General features: G+C 56.1%; 6 protein-coding genes across 6 annotated transcripts; 2 read left to right on the top strand and 4 right to left on the bottom strand.

Moving 5' to 3' along the window:
* Positions 1-1,328: 1,328 nt before the first annotated feature.
* On the bottom strand, positions 1,329-1,764 carry B0H64DRAFT_371513 (high mobility group box domain-containing protein; the record flags this gene model as incomplete). Its single annotated transcript, XM_062802164.1, has 3 exons — positions 1,329-1,367; positions 1,425-1,642; positions 1,704-1,764. 3 exons carry the CDS (start codon positions 1,762-1,764, stop codon positions 1,329-1,331), a joined length of 318 nt encoding a protein of 105 aa, XP_062662640.1.
* A 2,079-nt stretch (positions 1,765-3,843) lies between these two features.
* On the bottom strand, positions 3,844-4,937 carry B0H64DRAFT_92203 (centromere protein H (CENP-H)-domain-containing protein). The gene is made up of 3 exons (XM_062808973.1): positions 4,666-4,937; positions 4,427-4,595; positions 3,844-4,357 (listed from the first exon to the last, which is right to left on the bottom strand). Exons 1-3 carry the CDS (start codon positions 4,802-4,804, stop codon positions 3,988-3,990), a joined length of 678 nt encoding a protein of 225 aa, XP_062662639.1. The 5' UTR covers positions 4,805-4,937; the 3' UTR covers positions 3,844-3,987.
* A 5,471-nt stretch (positions 4,938-10,408) lies between these two features.
* B0H64DRAFT_317271 (alcohol acetyltransferase-domain-containing protein) lies at positions 10,409-13,264 on the bottom strand (the record flags this gene model as incomplete). Its single annotated transcript, XM_062800323.1, has 5 exons — positions 10,409-10,843; positions 10,922-11,136; positions 11,204-11,339; positions 11,842-13,043; positions 13,216-13,264. 5 exons carry the CDS (start codon positions 13,262-13,264, stop codon positions 10,409-10,411), a joined length of 2,037 nt encoding a protein of 678 aa, XP_062662638.1.
* A 733-nt stretch (positions 13,265-13,997) lies between these two features.
* Positions 13,998-17,384, top strand: B0H64DRAFT_91767 (uncharacterized protein). The gene has a single exon (XM_062808970.1). It carries the CDS (start codon positions 14,106-14,108, stop codon positions 17,328-17,330), a length of 3,225 nt encoding a protein of 1,074 aa, XP_062662637.1. The 5' UTR covers positions 13,998-14,105; the 3' UTR covers positions 17,331-17,384.
* A 327-nt stretch (positions 17,385-17,711) lies between these two features.
* B0H64DRAFT_387196 (uncharacterized protein) lies at positions 17,712-19,592 on the bottom strand. Its single transcript, XM_062803200.1, has 2 exons — positions 18,702-19,592; positions 17,712-18,637 (listed from the first exon to the last, which is right to left on the bottom strand). The coding sequence occupies exons 1-2, from the start codon at positions 19,173-19,175 to the stop codon at positions 17,759-17,761; spliced, it is 1,353 nt and encodes a 450-aa protein (XP_062662636.1). The 5' UTR covers positions 19,176-19,592; the 3' UTR covers positions 17,712-17,758.
* Positions 19,593-19,703: 111 nt separating this feature from the next.
* On the top strand, positions 19,704-20,683 carry B0H64DRAFT_91539 (U6 snRNA-associated Sm-like protein LSm6). The gene is made up of 4 exons (XM_062808968.1): positions 19,704-19,938; positions 20,024-20,137; positions 20,197-20,333; positions 20,678-20,683. The coding sequence occupies exons 1-3, from the start codon at positions 19,827-19,829 to the stop codon at positions 20,217-20,219; spliced, it is 249 nt and encodes an 82-aa protein (XP_062662635.1). The 5' UTR covers positions 19,704-19,826; the 3' UTR covers positions 20,220-20,333; positions 20,678-20,683.
* The last annotated feature ends 70 nt before the right edge of the window (positions 20,684-20,753 follow it).

Genomic DNA, 20,753 nt, shown 5'->3' with positions numbered 1-20,753 from the left:
AGGGGAAGGGAAGACGGTGGAAGGAAGCCGGACGGCGATTCCACCGTCGCCGCAGTCCCCGCTTGAGCGCCGGGAACGAGACACCAGAGGCCCACTTCCTGCGATGCGGCAGCCACCTGAACGACGGCGTCAAAATCGAGACGACGGGTTCGAGATAACGGTGCTTGGCCGTCCGTCACAGTGCGTGAGGCTAAGGGTTGGGCATCTCGGCATTGCGAGCGGCCTGTTACGGACTTCGGGGACAACACACCCTTGTGATGAGTTGCGTCGCACCTTGTAGCCGACGGAACGGAGTCTGCGAATCAGCGCGGACACGAGAATCACTGTCATGCCCAACGTCGAATCGAAGATGCAGCGACGCAGCGGCCATGCGTGGCGGCTGGGGAGTCAGAGTCTGCCACGAAGCCGGCCCAATTGTATTTCCTGCAGAGCGCGCCAAAAGTTGCGCATGCGGACCGTGTTGCACCTGGCTTCGGGAATGCCTCTTCTAGGGTGACGGAGCCAATCGATTTGGTGGGGTGCATGGGCCCCCGCGGTTTGAGAGCGAAGTCGTTCGTTGCGCCATGTGTCGCTGTCGCCACTCATGTCGTTTTTGGGACCGTTTCTGACCATGTCGTCGGCGGTATGGAGAAGAACTGGAGGGAAAACGGACGGCCGAGCGTCCAAGACGGGCTCGTTTCTGTGAGAGCACTGTTGCTACCCTCGTCCTAAGATGTGCATGGGTTTAAGTCTGAGCCAACTTTGGGGGGAGTTGATGGCCAAGGCGGGTGAGGCAAGTTGCCAGGTAACCACCAACACTGGTTTCCTTGCCCAAGGGGGAATGGGGAGATGTGAAGCGAGGATTTGTTATCTCGCCTGAACCATCGCGTATGGAACCGCACTGACGACCACATGGCCAGATGTGGGAAGAGACTGCTAATTCGCAGCCAACTTGTTGCCAGACTGCATGAGGCAAAGGCAGAGGGGCGCAAATGAGGCCCCAGGAGAGTCACATGGCCCCGGGTGTACCTGGAAGTGTGAAAGGTCTTTGTTATACATGTCGTCGGGCCCAGTGCTGCACCCTTGTCTGGAATGGATCGATTTCACCCACCCCTAAGGAATCCTGCCTTCCAGTTTCCATAGTTCATAACTACCCTTCTCGCAAACCATGCCAGAAGAAAAAAAAGAGAAGCACTGAAAGCCCATTGCCGTGCCCCAAGCAACACCGCCCATCCCAAAAAATACAAGAAAGAAAGGCCTTGTGCGGATGGGGCTGACCTGCTTGATTGAATATCGTCTAATCAAGACTGGCTACCCCCAGCGCAACAGTCGGCGAGAAGAAAGGGCGATCAGGAGGAATCCTCCTCTTCGGCGTCGGCCTGAGCTTGCTTTTCAAACAATGAGACGGCTAGCACTCAAAAGTTGGGGAGAAATCGGACACTTACTTGGTACGCCTGCTTCTCATCCTCGTACCGCTTCTTATCAGCGGCGGCCTTGGCCTCATAGGGGGCGCGCTGCTTGTCGCTCAGGGCCTTCCACCGCTCACCGAGAATCTTGCCGACCTGGCCGAATGAGACGCCGGGATTCTCCTCGCGCACATTGTCGCGCTGTTCGTTGGCGAAGAACATGTACGCAGAGAGGCCCCTCTTGGGTGCGTTGGGGTCTACGGTGACCAGTTAGCTCTTGATGATCCGAGTAATCTGAGTTGGGCCAAGACCACTTACCCTTCTTGCCGCGCTGCTTCCTCTCACCCTTGCCCCTGGTGCCCTTAGCTGCCTTAGGCATAGTGACCGATTGGGAGACTAAAACAATTAGTGAACAGCCATTGTAGAACGATGTGCAGATGATCGATGCGTAGCGAGGAAACGTGGGCAGTGCAGCGGCAACGCGATTCCGTACCGCCCTATCCCGTACAGCTCGGGGAATCGGGGGAGGGGCAGCCGGTTCGGCGCGCAACGCGTCCGGGCTTGTTTGCGCGGCGCGACTTGATTGGCGCTACCGGACCAAACCGTGTCGGATTGGCGACGGGGAGGTGATAATGCATTGCAAAACTCAAAATCGGCCTCAAGGCAAATTAAATACGTACTCTGGAGAAGATCGGGCGGGAAAAAGAGGATGCGAGTCTTGGTTCTGTTGAGCCTTGCGTTTGTGGTTAGCAAACGCGGTGTTAATTGTTTTGATTGCGAGATGCGCGGGTTTGCTGGCGTTGCTGAGTATAGCGGATGATGCGCTTGCAGACACGGGAGGGCAGTTTTGGGTGGAGGAAGCAGAGGCAAGGGCATGGGCGCTGTGTGCGCGGCGATGACAGCAACCTGGGAAGAGCTTGGATTGCAGGGCGACGGGGGAAAATGCACCCAATGGAAAAGCGCGACGCCAATGAGGAGCTGGGGAAGTACTTGGAGGCAGGGCGAGATTTGCGGAGAGGGGAGGTACTCACTGAGTTGGGTATGTGGAGGTCAACTGAGGCGTTGTGTGCTGTGGGAGTTTGTATGGGAGAAGAGGAGGGAGATTTTGAGAGGGGAGGGGGGAAGCCGTTGCTCCTATTTTACTATGGGCGGCTGATTGAGTGAGGGAAGCGGGGGACCCTCCTTCCTGCCATAACAAAAAGGGCTGCAGCACGGGCTGATTTTTTGGCCCGATTTTGGGGGAGGGGCGAGGCACCCCTTCATCTCTCATTGCCCGGTCCTGGGCTTCAGCGCGTCCACAACGCCAGAGCACAGACCAACGATAGGTACCGGATACATCAATCCCTGGACAGTCGGACTGTGCGTCACTGTACCTTGTACCTGGCAAAATGCCAAAAGCCAGCGCCCGCCTGCATCGTTTAAAACAGACAGGACTTTTGGTTCTTTCTCACGTCGCCTGGAGCTGCAAGGCTCAAACATAGTTCAACCCCCCCAATTGGGATCCTTTATGAGACGGCGCAGAATGTTGTGGGCGCCTCGAAAAGGGAGGAGGCGTTGCTTGTCAAACTCTGTTGTGTCGCTTGCTCTTTTCGTTCTCACCAACCGAGCAGACAAGGTACGATCGTGGTGCTGGCCATCCTAAACCGTTATCCGTTCGAAACCGAAGCCGAGTCAGTCCCGCCGTATTCTGGGCCAAACATTCAGTTCTTGGTCCCTCCCTGACTAATTTGATGCCGGGGATGTTGAAGAGACTGCGGACATGCTGTGAGAGGAAAGCAGGGGCATACCGAGTTCGGCTCAACCCTGGAGCTGCCAATAGAGTGCTTCGCGAGGGCTGGAGGTCGAGATTGAAGGTTTGGTCGAATTGGTCATGTCTTCCGCTGATTGGAATGGCCCATTAGGTCTCATGATACTTCGAGGGCTGGCGAACGGAGCTGGCAAAGATGGAGTCTGTCTACCTGGTACGGGCAAAGGGCACCAAAATATGTTGCCCGCCAAGTACCGCATACAAACCACCAGTCTGGGCACGTACCTCCGTGCCTCCCTCCCTTCTCCGGGATGGTTGGTCAATCACACCGTATCTTTCTGCGCACAAAATGGCACACTCGAAGCGCGGAACCCGCTCGCTCCCCTATCTTTCCCCTTGGAGTTTGCCGGTTCCCTACATTTCCCACATCAGCCAGCAGCCGAGACCAAGGACTCGTTTGGCTGCTCCACACCTTCTGCATTGCGATCCGCCCTTCGCCTTGTGTCTCGCGACTTTCATTTCCCCTCCCTAACAAAGCCGTCGCGGTCGTGTCCTTGTATTCTGTAACCTGTACAGATTACATCTCCTCCTTCCTGACCTCCTTTCAATTACAAGACGTCATGAAGAGGTCAGTTTGCGGAGAATCCAGCCCAGGTAGCATGCATCTGGATTGGTCTGCGCACCCGCTTCCTTGCCCAGTTCGTTTCCCGTGATCGGCACAAGCTGTTCAGTCATGCCAGTGTCCAAATGCAAAGCTGGAAGCTTTCCAGACTCATTTGCAACTTTCCTCAGATGTATTGACAGTCTAAGGATTTTGTCTGCTTACTGACTTTTAGACACGAGTGAGGCATTGTGTTAATCCGGTGGATCGAGCACCAGGTCTCTTAAGCGCTCGTCTCGAACCCAGTCGATGCCGCTTCCGGCGACAATGGCGCTTGCTGCCCCCTTCATTACCCTCCATCTGCGACGGCTTGAATCCACCTTGTTTTCTAAGATACTTATGCCGCCCTTGAACTGCCCGCTCTTGACACTCTCCGGGTTTTGGCCATGAGTTCTCTCAGCGAGTTGCAGAGCTTCTGTGGCAAGCTCCGTGTTTCGCTGAGTAGCATGAAGACTCTCGATTTCAAGGTCCGCCAGGCTGCCGCGCGCTGCCTCAAAATCTGCGCATGCTGCCGCTGTTTTGACCGCGCTTACATCTCGTCGCTGTATCGTTGGCAACAGGTCCCTTTGAAACCGAACCGTCAGTACACCCTAGACTTTAGACCACTGATTTGAAGGAGTATGCCAGTTGTACCCTTCAACAACCGAAGCTTGGGTCGCTTGGTGGGCGGCGTTTAAAGTCGGCTGGACTGCTGCCACGCTTTCTACAGCACTGTTGCGCAACGCGAGGGTTGCCTTTGCCTCTAATAATCGTGTTTGTTTACCTGCCCAGTCGTGCCCAGAAACTTGTGGGCTCCTGTCTTCTAGAAAGAATTGTCAGCATGAAAGGCTTCCTTGCTCTGATCACATGCCTCTCGCACCGGGGGATCTAACCTGATGCGTGGTGGCCTTGCTGTGATCGCAGAAGAGCAAGTTCGAGTTGAAGCTGTTGTAGCTGGTCATACAGGGCTAAAACACCGGCCTCGGCTTCTGAGACGACGAGAGGCGGTTCAGGTATGGCTTGTGAGGCCATGTCACCGGCGGTAGGAGCAATCTGGAGCTCCGTTGGCGACAGCTTGCTTATTCTACCCAGCAGAGCCGAATGAACCTCCCGCGCGGCCAGGGACTCGACGGGACTTGGGAATGGCCCGGGCTTCAGAGTGGAGAAAACGGGACCCGAAAGAATGACACAGTGTTTAGTACTGTGGTGGCAACCGACTTGGTCCTCTTGTGGAGAGAAGCAATGTCAAAAGTTTAAGAATGGGAATTACAAGTCGTTGGCGGCTAGTTTGTTTGTAACTATTGTGGTATATGTGAGCGAATGTAGACGAGCAACATGAGCGATGCATCCGCGCGACCCAAACCCCTTACACTGAAGGGAAAGGTCTTGAGTGATGGACACTCGGCGGCGTGCGCACTGTCCGAATAACAGCCGGGTCATCTCATGCGCCAGAGCGCCCGTGACTGGAGCTTGAACCACCTTCAACAGTACCAGGCAACAAAATAACAAGACAGCTTCGTTTGCGGCTGGCTCGCCCTGTGCGCCGACCAAAGCCGTCTCTTTAAATGTGGGAATACCCCTTTCAAATTCCAAACGGTTTTACTACAGAGTCTATTGGGGACCGTTTTAGGTGGCCAACACTGAGGGGTCCACGGGCCAACCACTTCACGTCAACTAAAACGTAGACATAGCAAGACCCCATCGACCGCCTCTTCATTCTTAGCTCAGGCTTCGACTTGGCTGCTTCCAGCTCGATTTCGCCCGCCGAATACCGCCCTCTTTCGGAAGGCATGCTTTGGCATGGCAACACAGGTGTTGGTTGCCCATACGGGTCAGCGCCTGCAAATAGACACTTCACAACTTTCGTCGTGCGTGCTCCTGCAAACACCACTCCTCCAACTCGGTGACGCTGTGTGGATTAACCATTTCTAGACTCGATGATTTCAAGACTCTGGCGGCACGGAAAAGCTCGATACCGACCCAGTGTCTTATTATCCTAACCCCGCAAGGGAAGCCGCTCAAATCACAAGCATTACAGACCGAGGTTGGTGGTCCATGGTGTATGGCTTGGTACGGTGTAGAGGTCGGGATCTGACAACAAGCGGCAGAAGGAAATATGCATCTACGACAGTCGGCTAGCACAGGCACTCTCGTCCGGGGACCCCTCGTCCGACCCTAAACACGATCTTCCAGTTCCAGAGCGATACACCGCCGAGAGCCCACCGAATTCGATCGAAGAAAGCGAGTCCGTACACTCATGGCAGGAGTTATTCAAGGCCCGCGGGGCTTGGGCGCTCAGGGTGGTCGAGGACTGCCGAAAGATGGCCACGGCAACAGAAGAACGGTATCGCGAGATGGACGCTATGATGTGTTGTCTCGATGCCGCCGTTCAGAACCTCGAGTCCTCTATCAAGGGGCACGAGGCTAAATATGCAGAACTTCAGAAATGGTTCCCGGAAACGCAGGCTGATTATGGTGCCCTGGCCGCGGGCTGGGAGCAGTACCTGTCGCTGGCAAGGAGCATTCCGGTCTCCGCCGCCATGGTCCGGTTCATGACTGGTCGCGACGTCGGCGACGCGAAGGGACGAGTGCAGCGCAAGGTAACCCTTGAGGATCTGGTGGACCTGGAGGTGGCGCGAAAGGCAGGCCGTCTCGCCCCTGGGTCGCTCCGCAAGTTCAACAGCCGAGTCTCCGACCTCGAAAAGGCTGCCACCCGCTTGTTCCAGGGCGCCCAGGACCTTTTTCGCGAGTACGAGGGAACATATGGACGATCTGTGGTGTCTCACACCGGCGAATCGCAGCAGCTCATTCACGACATAGAAGCCCTAGCCAAGAAGATTTGCACCGACTACGAGACAACACTCAGTTATGCCGACCCTACTCGAGATGCCGCCGTGCAGGCTTCCAAAATCGCCTCGAACCACACGCAGCGCCTATTGCCAAGCGTGAGCCAGCGGGCCGTGGAAATGAATGACATGCTTCGCTCCGCGACGCAAGCAAGAAACTCTCTGGCCACAGAGTCGCTCGACTTCATGCGTGGTATCACCAATATCACGGCGTTGAGCCAGAGTGTCAAGTCGCAATTCAGCGCCGTGAATCAGGAGGAGGAATTTGCTACTTTCGACTACCTACGACTGATCCAACAGGTTCCGTACATGTACGCTTCTTTCGTCACCGAGGCTATCAAGCGTCGTGAATGGTTCGACAAGATGAAGCAGGACTCGTCTACACTCGCGAATGAGATGGCCTTGTTTCAGGAGGAAGAAGCGAAGCGACGGCGGCGATGGTACAAAACGATGGGCAACGCATACGGCCCAGAACCGCTCCGCTCCGACAGCAGCGTTCCCGGTCTTGAAGTAAATCTCCTTGGGGAAGAGGAACGGTGGCCGGTTATGACGTGGAAGGACCTGGAAGAGTTTCAAGTGCTTTTGCAAACCAAGCAGGCCGATACTGGGATCATTGACGACGTTGGTAAAATGATTTTAGAAAAGGGCAACCCAACGCGGCAGCAGTCTAAGCGGATGAAGGCGTTCAAAAACGGTAGCGTTCACGAGGCCGCCCTGGGACGCAGTGGTTTACTGATTCGGGGCGACGACGACCTCCTACGATCTCTACAAGACGACAAGTCCAAGCTCGAGAGCAAGCTGAAGACAGCCGAGAGCCGTGTGAGGAGGCTCGAGGATTTGCTCCATCGGCAGACTCAAGCATCCCGGCCCAGCTTGGGTAATATCTTTCAAATGCCTAGTCAACAGTTTTCCGACCGGGTTGACTCGAGCATCTCAATCAAGTCCCCGCAGGTCTTGGATGGCCGGAGGGCATCTATGGAAGGGACCGACGTCCTCACGCAACGTGTTCAGCAACTAGAAACCGAGCTGCGCGCCGAGAAGGAGCGGTCTGCGGCTCTTGAGAAGGATCTTGGCGGGCAAGCCACGCTGTACACTGACGTTCAAGGCCAGGTGGATGAGGCGAACTCCACAAAAAAGGACCTACTCGAGAACTTGGAGGCTCTGAAGCGGGAATTCATGGAAGAACGGAAATCACTCGAGGATGAGATCAAACGCTTGCAGGCACGGTTGGAGGACACTGAGGATGAGATGGAGAACTTCGGGGAGTCTAGGGAGAACGAGAAGGCGTCCTACGATGAAAGGATCCAGGCCCTCAAGCTTGAAGTTGAGCGGCTGACCAAGGAGAAACGCGACGAGGCGCTCAAGTCAGAAGGCAAAATCACCTTTTTGCGCGAGGAAACACGCCTACAGCGTGAGACGATAGAAACGCAGGAGCAAAAGATTCAGGTCGCACAGCATGAATCCAACAACTCTCGCAAGAAGCTCGAGGAGCTCAACGAGGCGAGTGACGTGCAGGTTAAGGCACTACGTGAGCTCTGGGATCAGATATCGTCTGGCGAACCCGTCCCCGGCGACCTCTCCGATCTCGTTGACGGCATCTCGATAAAAGCCAGCGATGCCGTGGCGAAGGTGCGAAGCCTAGACAGCGACATCTCTCTGCTCCAGTCAGAGCTGGACTCCGCGCAAACTGCCATCGAATCAGCGAGAGCAGAGAAGGCGGCTCTGGCGGAACGTGTATTGGGCGAGGAGACATTATCAAATCGCCTCCGCGAGGCTCTGGCTGAAGAAAAGGCCAGAGTTCTGGCGCTGGAGGGTGAGTTAGTCGACGGCCGCGAGCAGCTCCGCCAACTGCGTACCGAGATCGCCGATGGGGAGACCGGTTCTGAATCCCTGCGGAAGCGTCTGGAAGAAGAAGAGAAGAAGATCACTTTCTTCACAGAAGAGCTCGCTTCCCGCCAGTCACAGATGGAAAACCTAGAAGAAGAGGTCCGGCATCAGAAGGACAAGCTGCAGCGGTCGCAGGTCAAACTGTCAGGCCTGACAGCTTTGTTCGAGACTCGATCGGAACACGCAAAGGATCTCACACAGCGTCTATACTCTCAAAATGAGCGCCTCGTCCACTTACTCGAGCGGCTCGGGTTTTCGGCGAGTCGTCAGGACGGAACCATGGTGATACAGAAGATACCTCGTTCCGAGCGGTCTTCTCAAAACGCCAATGATTCGGACCCAAGCTCATCACTCCGTCGGTCGGGTACTCTCGGTAGCCGCGCCGCCGTTGTCAGCAGTGTAGACCTCGACCTTCTTAACTGGGTGAACTGCTCGGACAAGGAGGCCGAGTTAGAGAAGTACGATGCTTACATCTCATCGTTGGGATCGTTCGACACGGATGCCTTTAGCGAAGCCGTGTATCGGCGCGTTCGGGATGTTGAGCACATGGCCCGTAAGCTGCAGCGCGACGCACGGGCATATCGCGACAAGGCCCGGACATTGCAAAAGGAGGCGCACGAGAAGATCGCGTTTAAGCACTTCAAAGAGGGGGACCTTGCCCTCTTCCTTCCGACAAGAAACCAGACGACCGGGGCTTGGGCGGCATTCAACGTTGGGTTTCCACACTACTTCCTGCGAGAGCAAGAGGCACATCGGCTCGGCAACCGGGAGTGGCTCCTAGCTCGGATCTCGCGGGTTCAGGATCGGGTCGTGGACCTCTCAAAGTCGCTCCAGAATACCCCGGGATCGGCTAAGAAAGGGGGTGGTGCCGAATCCGAATCGCCCTACGACGATGAGAACGACAATCCTTTCGATTTGTCTGACGGCCTCCGCTGGTACCTGCTCGACGCTGCCGAGGACAAGCCCGGGGCACCATCGACCCCAGGACTCGCAAAGAGCACGGTCGCGGCCAATAATGTTGAAGCGATGGCCGATAGACACACGCATGGGCGAGCAGGACCGAAGGGAGGAGGAACGGGGGGTCGTGGTAGCGCCGTATTGGGTATTGAAGGAGTGAGCAAGACGCTATCCAAAAGCCTTGAGAGCCGCCGGTCCAGCACGGGCTCTAAGAAAGCGCTCCCATTTGCAATGGGAGTTTCGAGAGGCCGGGATAGCGCTGCCGCTAGTGAAACCAACTCGTTGCGTGCGGCGCGTGCCGAGACACCCGTGCCGACGAGCCCAACGCTGCAGCATGGTGCAGCCTCCGACGGTGCGCATCATGATTCACCACAGGCATCCACGCACCCTGCCGAGACAACGCGAGTGACGGGGGGCGGCGGAATGCCGACGGATGTCGAGCCAAGGCAGCAGCCGCCAAAGCTGCATCCAGAGGTTCGCAGCGATATGGATTCTTTAATGGGACCCTGACCAGTTCATAAACTTTCAGCTGCTGACGAAAGCTGTTGGCAGTCCCGCTCACCTGCCCTGCGGCGCGAGCAAAGCGCTACTACATCCTTGAACCCAACGAAGAGGAGCGTAATTTGGGATTCACTCTGGAGCCTTGATGTTAACTATGGCGTTGGACGCCAGGAGCCTTGAATCCCTGGCCTTGCGGGACAGGTTGGCAATTAAGAGCGGCTATGTGAAGCGGCTCGAGTTCGCCGCATGTTCTGCGAGTGGGGCTACTTAAGGGAAGACCAAGAAGAGACGGGAATTAGGCAGTGGCCAGACCGATGGCATCGCAGCAAATGATTTTGTGTGTACAGTTAATAAATACATGTAACCCTGCCATCGGTCAGATTTGCCAGGTTGTGCAGGTGGGCCGTGACCGTATCTCGACTTGGAGGACCAGGAGTTGCTCTGCTCACAGAGCAGGCTGTGCTTCGCCCTCGCCCGCAGCTTCGGCTAGAGGGAGGATCTCGACAACCTTACGCACGGGCTCTAACCCGGTACCGCCGACTGAGATTTCGATCTCCCAACGGCCCAATGCCTTGATTCTATCCGTCTCCTCAGCCAAGCCCTGGAAGCGGATATTTTCCGGCCCTAGAACCACATGGCTGCCCTCAGCATCATTTAATAGCAGGCCCTTGATGTGGCCCACAATATCAGTGGCTGACACCGAGCCGTAGATAGCCAGCGGGGTGTTGTCACGATCCTGCGCAGTGTTTGCATTTGCGGTAGCGACGAGAGGAGAGATGGACTGGGTAGGGGGCGGAGGGGGCGGTGCCGGGATCGGTTTGCGGTGGAAGACGAGAGCGTCTGGGATCAGGGTGGTCAGGAGAGTGTGAGCTTTTTCAGGCTATTTTTATTGTCTCATTAGCATCGCCAAACAAATATAGAGAACGAGGAGCGGGGCGGGGCGGTTGGGGACACATACAGAGGTGATAACCACAGTCGGCTTGGGCGACTCAAGCTCTGGGGCATCCTCGACGTCGTCGGCAGCCGCCATAGTGCCGAACGTAGTATCACGATCGCCAATGTCATCGCGCGTCAGGCCAAGCTCGCGAAAGCGTGACGCAGTCATGTACTCGGCTTTCATGGCCGGGAACCACTCGTTGCGCATGCGTCCTCGCTCGATGCGGAACACCGAGTCTAGAGTGTTGTCAGGTCCAGTCGCCTCACGATAGACAGGAACGAAATGGAAGCAAATAGGGCTTACCTCGACGCCCGAACTTGGGAATATCCTCGAGCAAGCGGACGACAACGCCCTGATCTTTTGGTCGGAGCCTGTTGGACTTTGCTCGGACCTGCACTAACGAGACGGCACTGGCACCGCCATTGCTGTTGCTGAATGGCTGTACCAGCCTCCTCAGGCACCCCAAACATGTAGGTGACCTGTTCACCAAGGGCGCTGCCATCGTCGTTAGGTTCCGGGTCGGGAAGGGTCGGGAGACACGCGGAGGAGGGTTGAGCTCTTGACAACCATGTTCCCAAGATAAATTTCCCAGCGGTACCTGCAGTTCAGCGGATAATCTTCGGGGCAGTGGGGCACCTTGTTGCACGCAGCTTGGCGGATTTGGAGCGCCAAGCCGATTGCCCAATTCCCTTGCCAACCTCAAGCCGAAAGCTCCTCCAGCTTCAAACGAAGGTGGATAGGTAGGTAGCTATTGAACATCTTGCATTATTGCGTTCTGCGTCCCGAGTGTTGACTGGGCATTAGAAAATCTGTTGACCTTGCCCCAGACGGTCAAGCCAGCCTTGGAGGTCCGTCGCCAGGGCTTCAACGATTGTTGTCTCGACAATCCCTTCTTGCCATCCAACCACGATGCTAATCTCACCTCCTGCTACGCCAGCAACACTGATGTTAATAGCAGTGCCGGCAACTGTGGCGCCTTGAGACATAAGGGACCGCTGTATCCTCCAGCATGCATCCGCTTCTTCCTTCCCCGGCTCGTCCGTAGGCATCACCCCGATATTGGACACCTCCCATGTCTCTCCGCGTGGCTTTCCTACTTTGGAAAGCCAGTAATCATTCCAATTGGACACCCAGCCAAGCATACTCATGATATCATCCCTTGGCACATTGTCTAGGTGCTGCTTCATGCTACGTCGCAGGGCCGCCGCTACTCCCCATATTTCTTCCGCTGACCCCTCCCGCAGCGTTGTGATGGTGGATTCATCAAAGACGTGATTTTGGGCGGTAACGAAAACGCCAAACAAATTTCGGCCCGACTGCGGCTGTGAGCTGTTGGCGATGGATGACCGCAGGTCGATAGGAGTCGAACTCCGGAACGCCACGGCCTGCTCTGCGGGAACGAGTCGAGAGAGGGCGGTCAAAACCAGGGCGTGGATCAATGGCGTAAGTGTGGTTTGGTTCGCCCTGCAAGCAGCGAGAATATGCGGCACGGCGACTGGAGGGGCTCTGACGAGCCGTAGCCTTGTTTGACATGGCTCCCGAGTGATGACCTTCCCGGTCCACGGCACTGCTGGCTGATGCCATTGGAGCGAGGCAGGCCCGAGCTCACGCCACAAAGTACGAACCAGGAATCCCCAGGATTTGCTGAATTCAACAAGCTCTTCCTGGGGAGGGTCACGTTTCCCAGTGCCGCCGCTTGTCACGTTCAAGGTGCGCCCGCAAAGCTGCGTTGGTCGGCCCGAGGATCGGTTGAGTTCGTTGAGGAGCGCTGCATGAAATAGCGCAGTGCTACGCCCGTCGGCAATCGCATGGTGGACCGCAAACACCGCATCGAATACCACCAAATTATCCTCGGGTTTAGTGTTCCAGGAAAGGACAGTTAGCTTCCACGGCGGTCGATGTTCTACGTCAGGCCAGCGTCGATCGTGGAGGTCTTCGAGGATACCAAGCAGGATGGAGTCGCGGGCGGCGGGGTCCGTGTTCGCCTTGTCTATGAACTCAAGATGGTCTTCGACATTGATGGACGCTTGCTGGATGAACTGCGGTTTGGGGGTTTCCTCGCCAACGATACCAAGAGTGAGGGACGGAAGACTGAGAATCACGTTGGCAACAGCAGTCTCCAACACGTCCACTAGGCTTCGACCTCGCGGCCCAGCCAATGGCGCCGTATATTGGCAGGTGTTTGCCACGCATCTGTAGAAACCCAGCGCGTGCCTTGACGATGAGTATATCTCGCTGGTTCTAACATTAGCGACGCAATTGGGTTGGGATGGACTGGGGATGGCCAATCCCGGAATACTCGGGTTGGGAAATACAAACATACCACGGCCCAAGAGGGCGAACCGATTCGCCCAAGGTGCTCATTGTGAAAAGGTAGGGCGGCAGCCACCCTGCATACTCTGGACAGTGACAAAATACCTTCACAATACGTTGGTTGATTCAATGTTGGCTGCAGCAGCATGTGAGAACCTCGAGCTCGCCAGGTTCGGACCCTCTTCGACAAGGGTCGTTCTCGGCAAGCGATACAACGCTAGCCCCTGTCGTCCACCGCCTTGTCCGACATCGCTGCCCAGGACGGGGCCCTGTCGGTAGCCTCTCAATATCAATGACCCCATGGTCGAGATACAGCCTCAGTTTTCTTTTCTCTTTGGAACAAGCAAAGAGCAGCTGTTAAGTAGTAAGAAGTAACCTCGTATGTAAGGTGGTAACCCGGAAAATCTCGAATTGCGCCTGGAGAGGGGGCCGACAGGAAGGTCGGCAGGTCGGCAGGTCGGGTACCTTTGGGGGCAGGGAGGTCGAAAGTGGGCTGCCACGACTCTTGAATGTTGATTGGCGGTATCAGCGAGGGTGAGGTGGGGCGCCAGCCCTGCGCTTCGGGCCCCGATCAGCCAAGTCATCAATTCCAGTTGGCGGCTGCGTTGGACAGCACCCGACGGCGCATGCCTCTGATTTTGAGGCGGCTGGGGACTCAGCGGTGCACTTCGCACCATGAACCGCGGGGTGTATTTTTCTCGCCCGACCTCGATTTTCCCTCACACCCTGCGACTCATGTCAACTTGTTTACCATGAGAGCGCATTGGTCTACCTCTGTAGCTCCCGCGACCATTTAGCGCGACAACCTTCCAGCGCAGCGCGTCCGGCCCTGACTATCCCACTCGGCCGCTCGGACGGTTCCCTTCAACGCGAGGGCAATAGAAACACCAAGATGGAGCCCAACGGAACTAGCAAAGTCGGGCGGAACCTCGATATTCTAGCTGCGCAGCCAAATACCCGCTTCACGTCACCGCTCGTTATTAACAGCCCGGCCCGGCGAAGAAGCCTGTTCTCGCGACCAAAATCCAAAGAGGACGCTGCTCGCCCGACCAGCTCAGGCTCGGTTTCTGACGCCAACGCTGCGTCCCCGAACAACACGAAAATCCCGCGCCCCGCCCAGCAGCGACCGATCACGCTTTCAGATGCCTACCGAATGGCCGAGGAAGAGGAGGCCGCTCAAGGATCACCCAGCCCAGCACCACGGCTGTGGCGATCTCGGCGCGAATCTACCGGCAAGAAACTTACGAAGCCGAGAACTCCCAACAAGCTGGGCATGCCTTCACGCGGAGGGTCGAATGCGAAGCCTCCAGGAACCATTCTTGACGGTGGTTACAGCGAGCGCCCCAGTTCATCACAACAAAGCGACCTTTCGGACAGCACCTTTGACGAAAAGCTGCGCCAGTATGCCCAAAATCAGACTAGTCCGGAGGGACCTAGCCGTCGAAGCAGCGGTTTGTTTTCTGGATCCAGGCTCGGGACTAAGATTGTCGAGACTGGAAGGGAATTACTAGTCCGCAAATCCAGTCGGAGTAGCATGGATGGTTTCTCCTCGCCGCGGGCTACCAAGGCGACGACAAATAGTCCATCGCTCCTACGACGGCTATCTGGGATCAGACGGGAGCCGAACGACACTTATTCGGCTCCCGAACCGGCCGATTGGGTCCACCTCGCCGAACATCCTGACGACGAGCCTCTGCAACCAAGCACGACCCCCCCGGGGAGACCTTCTATCGCCCCTCCGGACTCGCATACTCCCAACAGAAGCTTTGCTTGGCAGGCCGACGCCGATTTCACAGCCGGTGATTTACAAGTGTCCAACAGCCCACCCGTGGCGATTAAGCGCAGTAACACCAAAATTGATGAAATACGCGCCCTGGAAGCTAAGCTCAACGGACCCTTCCCTGGAGATTCCGACCAACAACCAGAAAGTGCCCTAGCTGGGGACGTACGCGGCCCCGAAACTCGGACCGTTCCGAACTTACCCAACGAACATCGCGCGCCAGATCAGGATGTCGGTGGCACAGGAGAAGAAGAAGCGGAGCTCGAGATTGAGGATAGAGTACCGCGTCACCGGTCTGTTAGCCGAGCGAGCATGAGATTGGACGAGCTTAGATCGCGTGAGATTGAGAGCCTATCTAGGAGGGCGCTCGCCACGGCTAGGCTCGATGAGTTTCGTGAGAGAAACATTGCGACATCACGTTCACCGTCCCCAGACATCGCACGGAAGTCCAGCAGAGAACCGATACGAGCCTTCTCTCCGCTGCGAGATAGATTGCGGAGACAAGAGAATGAACCACCGGCTGCTACAGCAGAAGCTGAAAAGGATCGAACTGACCAGAGCAGCCTCGGCCCGGCTCCTCCCCCGCCCCACCATCTCCCGATCACGCAAGCCAGTACTGAGAGTAAGGAGGCGGACGAAGGCCAGGAGTCCCTACACAGCGGCGTACAGCCGAAAAACGAGCCGAGCGGTGTCACAGACCGGTTGGTAACCGCCGGCGGCAGCAACCCAGCGTCGGAAACGCACGTGGTTGCAAAAGACCAACCCGCCGCACCTCGCGGCCAGGGGTTGCTAGCAGAACGTATGAGACGGAGAAGGTCTATTGGCGGCGCTAAGAGCGATGCCAGGCCAACTGTTGGGTTCACGGGCCTCTCAAACAATTCATCGGCTGAGTCAAGGGGGGCCAAGCGGACAAGCTTTGTTCACTCGGATTCTGACCCCACAGAGCGTATTGAGGGGGAAATGAAGCTTTTCGCAGCCCAGGAGAACCAGTCAGAAAAGGGCTCTTTGCGAGCCCCGTCCCCGGAGGCTGAGGAGGAGGTACCCGATGAGACGCCGAAACCCATCAAGGTCGACCCTCTCACGCAGCCCACTCCCAGGGTGGTGGGAGCGTTTGTCGATACGCCAGCAACGATTAAGGTGGAAAAGTCCGAGATCCCTGCCATGGCCCCTGTTGCTGAGAATGAGGAGATCGAATCACAAGAGGACGGCCTAAGATGTCCGACTAACGGCAGTAGCGGTGCCGAGAGCAGCGAGGACCCCGGGCCCTCCTTTACGCAAGGCGGCAGAGGCAATATTGCGGCGCGCCAACAAAAGCGTGCGCAGTCATCAAAAGGAGACAGAGCGTCCGGGCGATCATCCTCAGTCTCTTCGCGACGCCGTACTAGGTCATTATCCCGGAGCCGCATGCCGCTGGCAAACTCGGCGAAGCCGCCCACCGTCAGAGACGATCTATTGGAAATCCAGCGAGCCAACCAGATGGACGATTCGACCCTTGACGATCTTGCCGATTTGCTCAACCAGCAGGACTACGCCGACCCTGTCCTCCCAGATGCTCGCTGGATCAATACAGAGGCTAGCAACAGCAACAAGCTTGGCGGGCGGAAGGAACTTGAAGCGTACGACCGAATGAGCCGCTCACTCGAGACCGGGCTCCTCGGCATTCAAATCGCAAAGCAGGGAATCGAGCGTCTCGAGGACAAAGTCGCCCAGGCAGATCTCAATAACCATTTGCAACACACATCTCACGGCCAACATGCTAAAGGGAAATCGCCGACGGATACAACGGCGACGTACGTCGCTCTTCCGCTGCCTCGTCTCTGGCACCGGCGCCCCAAATTCCGGTTCACACTCCTCGGTCTCAGTCTGTTCTTGCTTTCTCTTTGGTACATCGCGGAATCATGGATGTGCTTCCGGTACTGCAAGCCGGAGTACTGCTATCCTGGCGCGCCGTGCGACTGGTCCTCGGACGACCCGGTCTGGGGCTACGCAATTCCGGTGAAGCTGGATCAGTGGATGGCTGGTGGACAGGGCAGACTTCTCACGCGCCATCTCGGACTCGAGGCGGCTGACTGGTTGGCCGACCTACGGGACGCCGCTACCGGGGCAGACATCGCCGCAGTCGATACATCTCGCTATAACTGGGAACAGAAGCGACGACATAGGAGGCGGTTGGCTAGAAAGGGGCTCGGCAAGCCCTTTGTTGAACATCCCGAAGATAAGGTTGTCTTCAGCGGATGGAAATCTGTCAGGGAGGCCAATGCTAGGGTTCAGTCGGCACACGAAATGGGATATGTGGTGGGTGAAGACGAGAGCATCAACGGTGATCAAAGGACTTAGCGCTGCAAGCGGTCATGTCAGTGCTGACGTACATGCTACTCCGATCAGGACTTCTTTGCTTCGGGGCGAAGTCAAAGAGCATCATGGATGGAGTTTAACTTGGTATACCTAGGCCACGAGGGACAGGGCGTTCTTGGTTGGAGTCGTTGTATCCCATATCCATCGGGAAATGGCCTGTGTTGTTTGTGTCCAGCATGATGACTTCGTGTTTGTGCTGGTAGGGATAGTTGGGGAAGAAGTTGGTTGTGATATCAAGATACCATTCATAGCTGAAGTGTGTGCTTTTCTTTTCTTCCCGGCCCAAGTTTGGGTGGCTGCTTTGTGCTCTAGTTCTGTAACAGGTCACCATCGACACATTTCACATACACAGCCATGTGGCCTAGCGTTGAGCTCGAGGAATATTGTATCGTCCCCAAATCCATTTTCTATCACTCTAGCCTGTCCATTCCATTTCCAACTTTACTACTAGATGCTTTCAACTGCATCGATTCTCGCGCCCGCTGCTGTTGTCTCGCCCACCCAGCCTTGCCCACCTGTTCCAGATTATCTCGGACGAACTGGCGAACAAGCGCAGCGTCGCAGAGACCATCTGCGTCTCGTAAACCAGAAGAATCAAATCCGAACGAAATATCGCTTTCCAGGATGATCTTTTTTAAGGCGCCGACCACACACGCTCGTCGTTGCGGGTCCATGGTGCTCGGGACCAACTCTTTGATCAAGGACTTCACCTGCTCGCCATTCCTCTTTAGCCGCCACTCGCTCAGCCGCCGCGTGTATTCCGCCTTGACGAGGAAGCGGTCGAAAGCTTGTTCTCGAACCAGCGCCCGCATCTCTTCGATGGACGTGCCGGGGCCTGTCCGAATGAATTTGCCTTCAGCGCGGAGTGCGGGTATGAACTCGTTTATCCAGCGCCGATAAACCGGGCGGCCCTTCATCCTCCGCCGGTCGTTGGACTTGAGCTTTTTTCGACCCGCCTCTCCGCCGACCACACCGACCTCGTCTGCATCGCCTTCTGCATCACCGTCCGACGTGTCTCGGACGTAGAAAAGCCGGCAGGTCATGGTGTAGTCGAAAAGAGCATCTACCGAAGGGAACGGCTCGTCCCAAAATCCCTCGACTCTCATTCCGAGAAAGTGCAGAATCTCGACAGGATCTTTGGTGAGGCACACCCTTGCATGTTTGCGATCAAACTTCTCGATCTCGGGAATCCGGAGCCACAGGGCTTCCTCGTCGACTGTGAGTCCAAAGGGCCTGATGGTGCTCCCAAGGAGGTTCCAGATATCCCCATGGGCATGCTTGTAGAGGATCTACGAGTGTGTGAGTGGTTATCACCGATTCCAAATGTGCCCCCCCAAACACAGCATTTCTTACCCAGTAGAGCTCATCAACGCTCCGGCAGATGCGGATATCGACTTGGATGTATTTGGGCTTCGACTCCTCCTGGGTGGCGGCAACCTCTCCGGTGCCGGGTGCTTCCTCGGGAGCTATGGCGTGTTCGTTCACCCCTGAAGGCCATGGGATCGCCAAATTCGCCGAGGTCCCAGCCGGTTGAACGATGGCATACCGCGCACGGAGTTCGCGTTCGACATCCTTCATCAGGTCTTTTGGTTCCCTTAGAACCGAGTCGGCGGGGGTCTGGGGGAAAGCGAGACGTTTGTCGAGCGCGACCAGGATGTCGACATCCCCGTAGTCCTTCTTTTCCGGCCCTTCGATTGGTGTCGCCACACAGATGAAGAGCTTCCGCAGCGCAGCATTGCATTCGGAGACGGCGCGTTGATAGACCGCTAGAGGCATCCGGGGGGTGTAAGGCGGGTCCGGAAACGAAGAAAACGCAGAACCACCCATGATGATATGTGTACGAAACGGAGTCGTAACTAAAGATGGCGGGCCAAGACGAGGCAAGAAGGGGAAATTTTGAAAGAAATAGCTGAGTAGATTCAGACGAATATGGAGAAATTCTTTTTCTAAGCTTGAGCTGCGAGGTTGTGAGGCTGTGTGGTTGGCCTCATGGCCTTGCACGATTTAGATGAAGCGAGTGCAGGTCGTTTACCCCTACCAGCTCGCAGAAACTCGCAAGCAGCGAGGGGAATGGGCGAGATAAATATGTTCATGGTGTGATGTTTGGGTAACGAGATGGACAGTCACCCTTGTGACTTTTTGACCCTCTTTCTCGCCATGACTCCCCAAACACGACGGGTGGGATTTGGATAACCAAGGTACCGACAACCCTTTCCCGCCAAATCCCAAAAGGATGATGTTTGGTTTGGAGCGTTTGCCTGGCACCCTGGCTCGGGCTGCGGCAGCTCCCCATGATACGCCAACCTTGATTGGTCCGTGCAATAATTAAAATGGGCCCGCTTGTTCACTGAGAGAGCAACCTTTGCGGTGGGCCTCTTCTTCTCCCCCCACCAGACGCCTCAGCTGCCTACAATCACGGTGACTATTTGACTTTAAACCGGCATCACGCAGCTCAACGATCGTGGTAATTTGTCAAACATGGAGAACGGAGCAGCTACCCAGGGAGAGGGCAAGGATCCCTCAGGCTTTCTGAGCGAGATCATCGGAAACCCGGTGACGGTCAAGCTTAATTCAGGCGTGGTCTACAAGGGTGAGTGCTCACCCCTCCGTCCTCCCTCATGGCCCACGATGCGAAGGATGAGTATTGACTAACTCGCCGATTCTATATGACTCAGGCGAGCTTCAGTCAGTGGATGGATACATGAACATTGCTTTGGAAAAGACAGAAGAGTATGTGAACGGTGCAAAGCGGCGGAGTTATGGTGACGCATTCGTCAGAGGAAACAACGGTCAGTGGCTATCCTTGTACCATACACCCATCCTACGGCCCCCTGACTGCTACATATAGTCATGTACATTTCTGCCGATTGAACGAGACCTCGTTTGTCTTGGAACAAGCTCCAACGGCGGTTCCAGCGAGGCCGGCGACACGGCACTTGGCGGATGCCGATGAATCGGATTCCGGGAGTGCCATCGGTCACGTAGGTACGAACCCCCCAGTCATGGAACCGTACCTTTCTGGCAGTGTCCCAGGTCCGTGAAAGGTGAAAGGGCCAGGGGCAACCCCCGAACTCCAAAATGGCTTGGGCCGAAGCAGTCTCGAGTGTGGAATGGACACTTTTCACAGTCACGTTCTGAATGATAATGGTGCCAACATTTCGAGTATTGCTTTCATATTTCCATTAAGCTAGCTAGCGAGGGGGGAGTTCACATTCCTAGTACAAGGAAGCCTTCACTAAAAGACAAAAAGACGCCATCCTATAACAACCTCGAGTTCCAAGTAGTATGCTCCTCCACAACACCGACAATGCTAAAAGCAGACAAAACAGCATGCTAAGGGAGCGAAAAACCCAGTGCCTAAAAACACAATGCCCAACAACCCAATGCCCGACGCCGCCCAGATGC

The sequence above is a fragment of the Chaetomium fimeti genome, assembly GCF_033439085.1.
Source record: "Chaetomium fimeti strain CBS 168.71 chromosome Unknown B0H64scaffold_2, whole genome shotgun sequence".
NCBI classification, from domain to species: Eukaryota; Fungi; Ascomycota; class Sordariomycetes; order Sordariales; family Chaetomiaceae; genus Chaetomium; species Chaetomium fimeti.
The sequence above is the reverse complement of the archived record's forward strand: the minus strand, read 5'-3'. Positions and strand labels throughout refer to the sequence as shown.

Coding starts and splice junctions, on each gene's coding strand:
- B0H64DRAFT_92203 (XM_062808973.1), bottom strand. CDS start 4,804: ATGGCCTCACAAGCCATACCTGAACCGCCTCTCGTCGTCTCAGAAGCC. Junction 4,596..4,665: donor GCAAGGCCACCACGCATCAG/GTTAGATCCCCC, acceptor AATTCTTTCTAG/AAGACAGGAGCCCACAAGTT. Junction 4,358..4,426: donor CAAGCTTCGGTTGTTGAAGG/GTACAACTGGCA, acceptor TCGGTTTCAAAG/GGACCTGTTGCCAACGATAC.
- B0H64DRAFT_91767 (XM_062808970.1), top strand. CDS start 14,106: ATGGAGCCCAACGGAACTAGCAAAGTCGGGCGGAACCTCGATATTCTA.
- B0H64DRAFT_387196 (XM_062803200.1), bottom strand. CDS start 19,175: ATGGGTGGTTCTGCGTTTTCTTCGTTTCCGGACCCGCCTTACACCCCC. Junction 18,638..18,701: donor GCGTTGATGAGCTCTACTGG/GTAAGAAATGCT, acceptor ACACACTCGTAG/ATCCTCTACAAGCATGCCCA.
- B0H64DRAFT_91539 (XM_062808968.1), top strand. CDS start 19,827: ATGGAGAACGGAGCAGCTACCCAGGGAGAGGGCAAGGATCCCTCAGGC. Junction 19,939..20,023: donor TTCAGGCGTGGTCTACAAGG/GTGAGTGCTCAC, acceptor TATATGACTCAG/GCGAGCTTCAGTCAGTGGAT. Junction 20,138..20,196: donor ATTCGTCAGAGGAAACAACG/GTCAGTGGCTAT, acceptor TGCTACATATAG/TCATGTACATTTCTGCCGAT.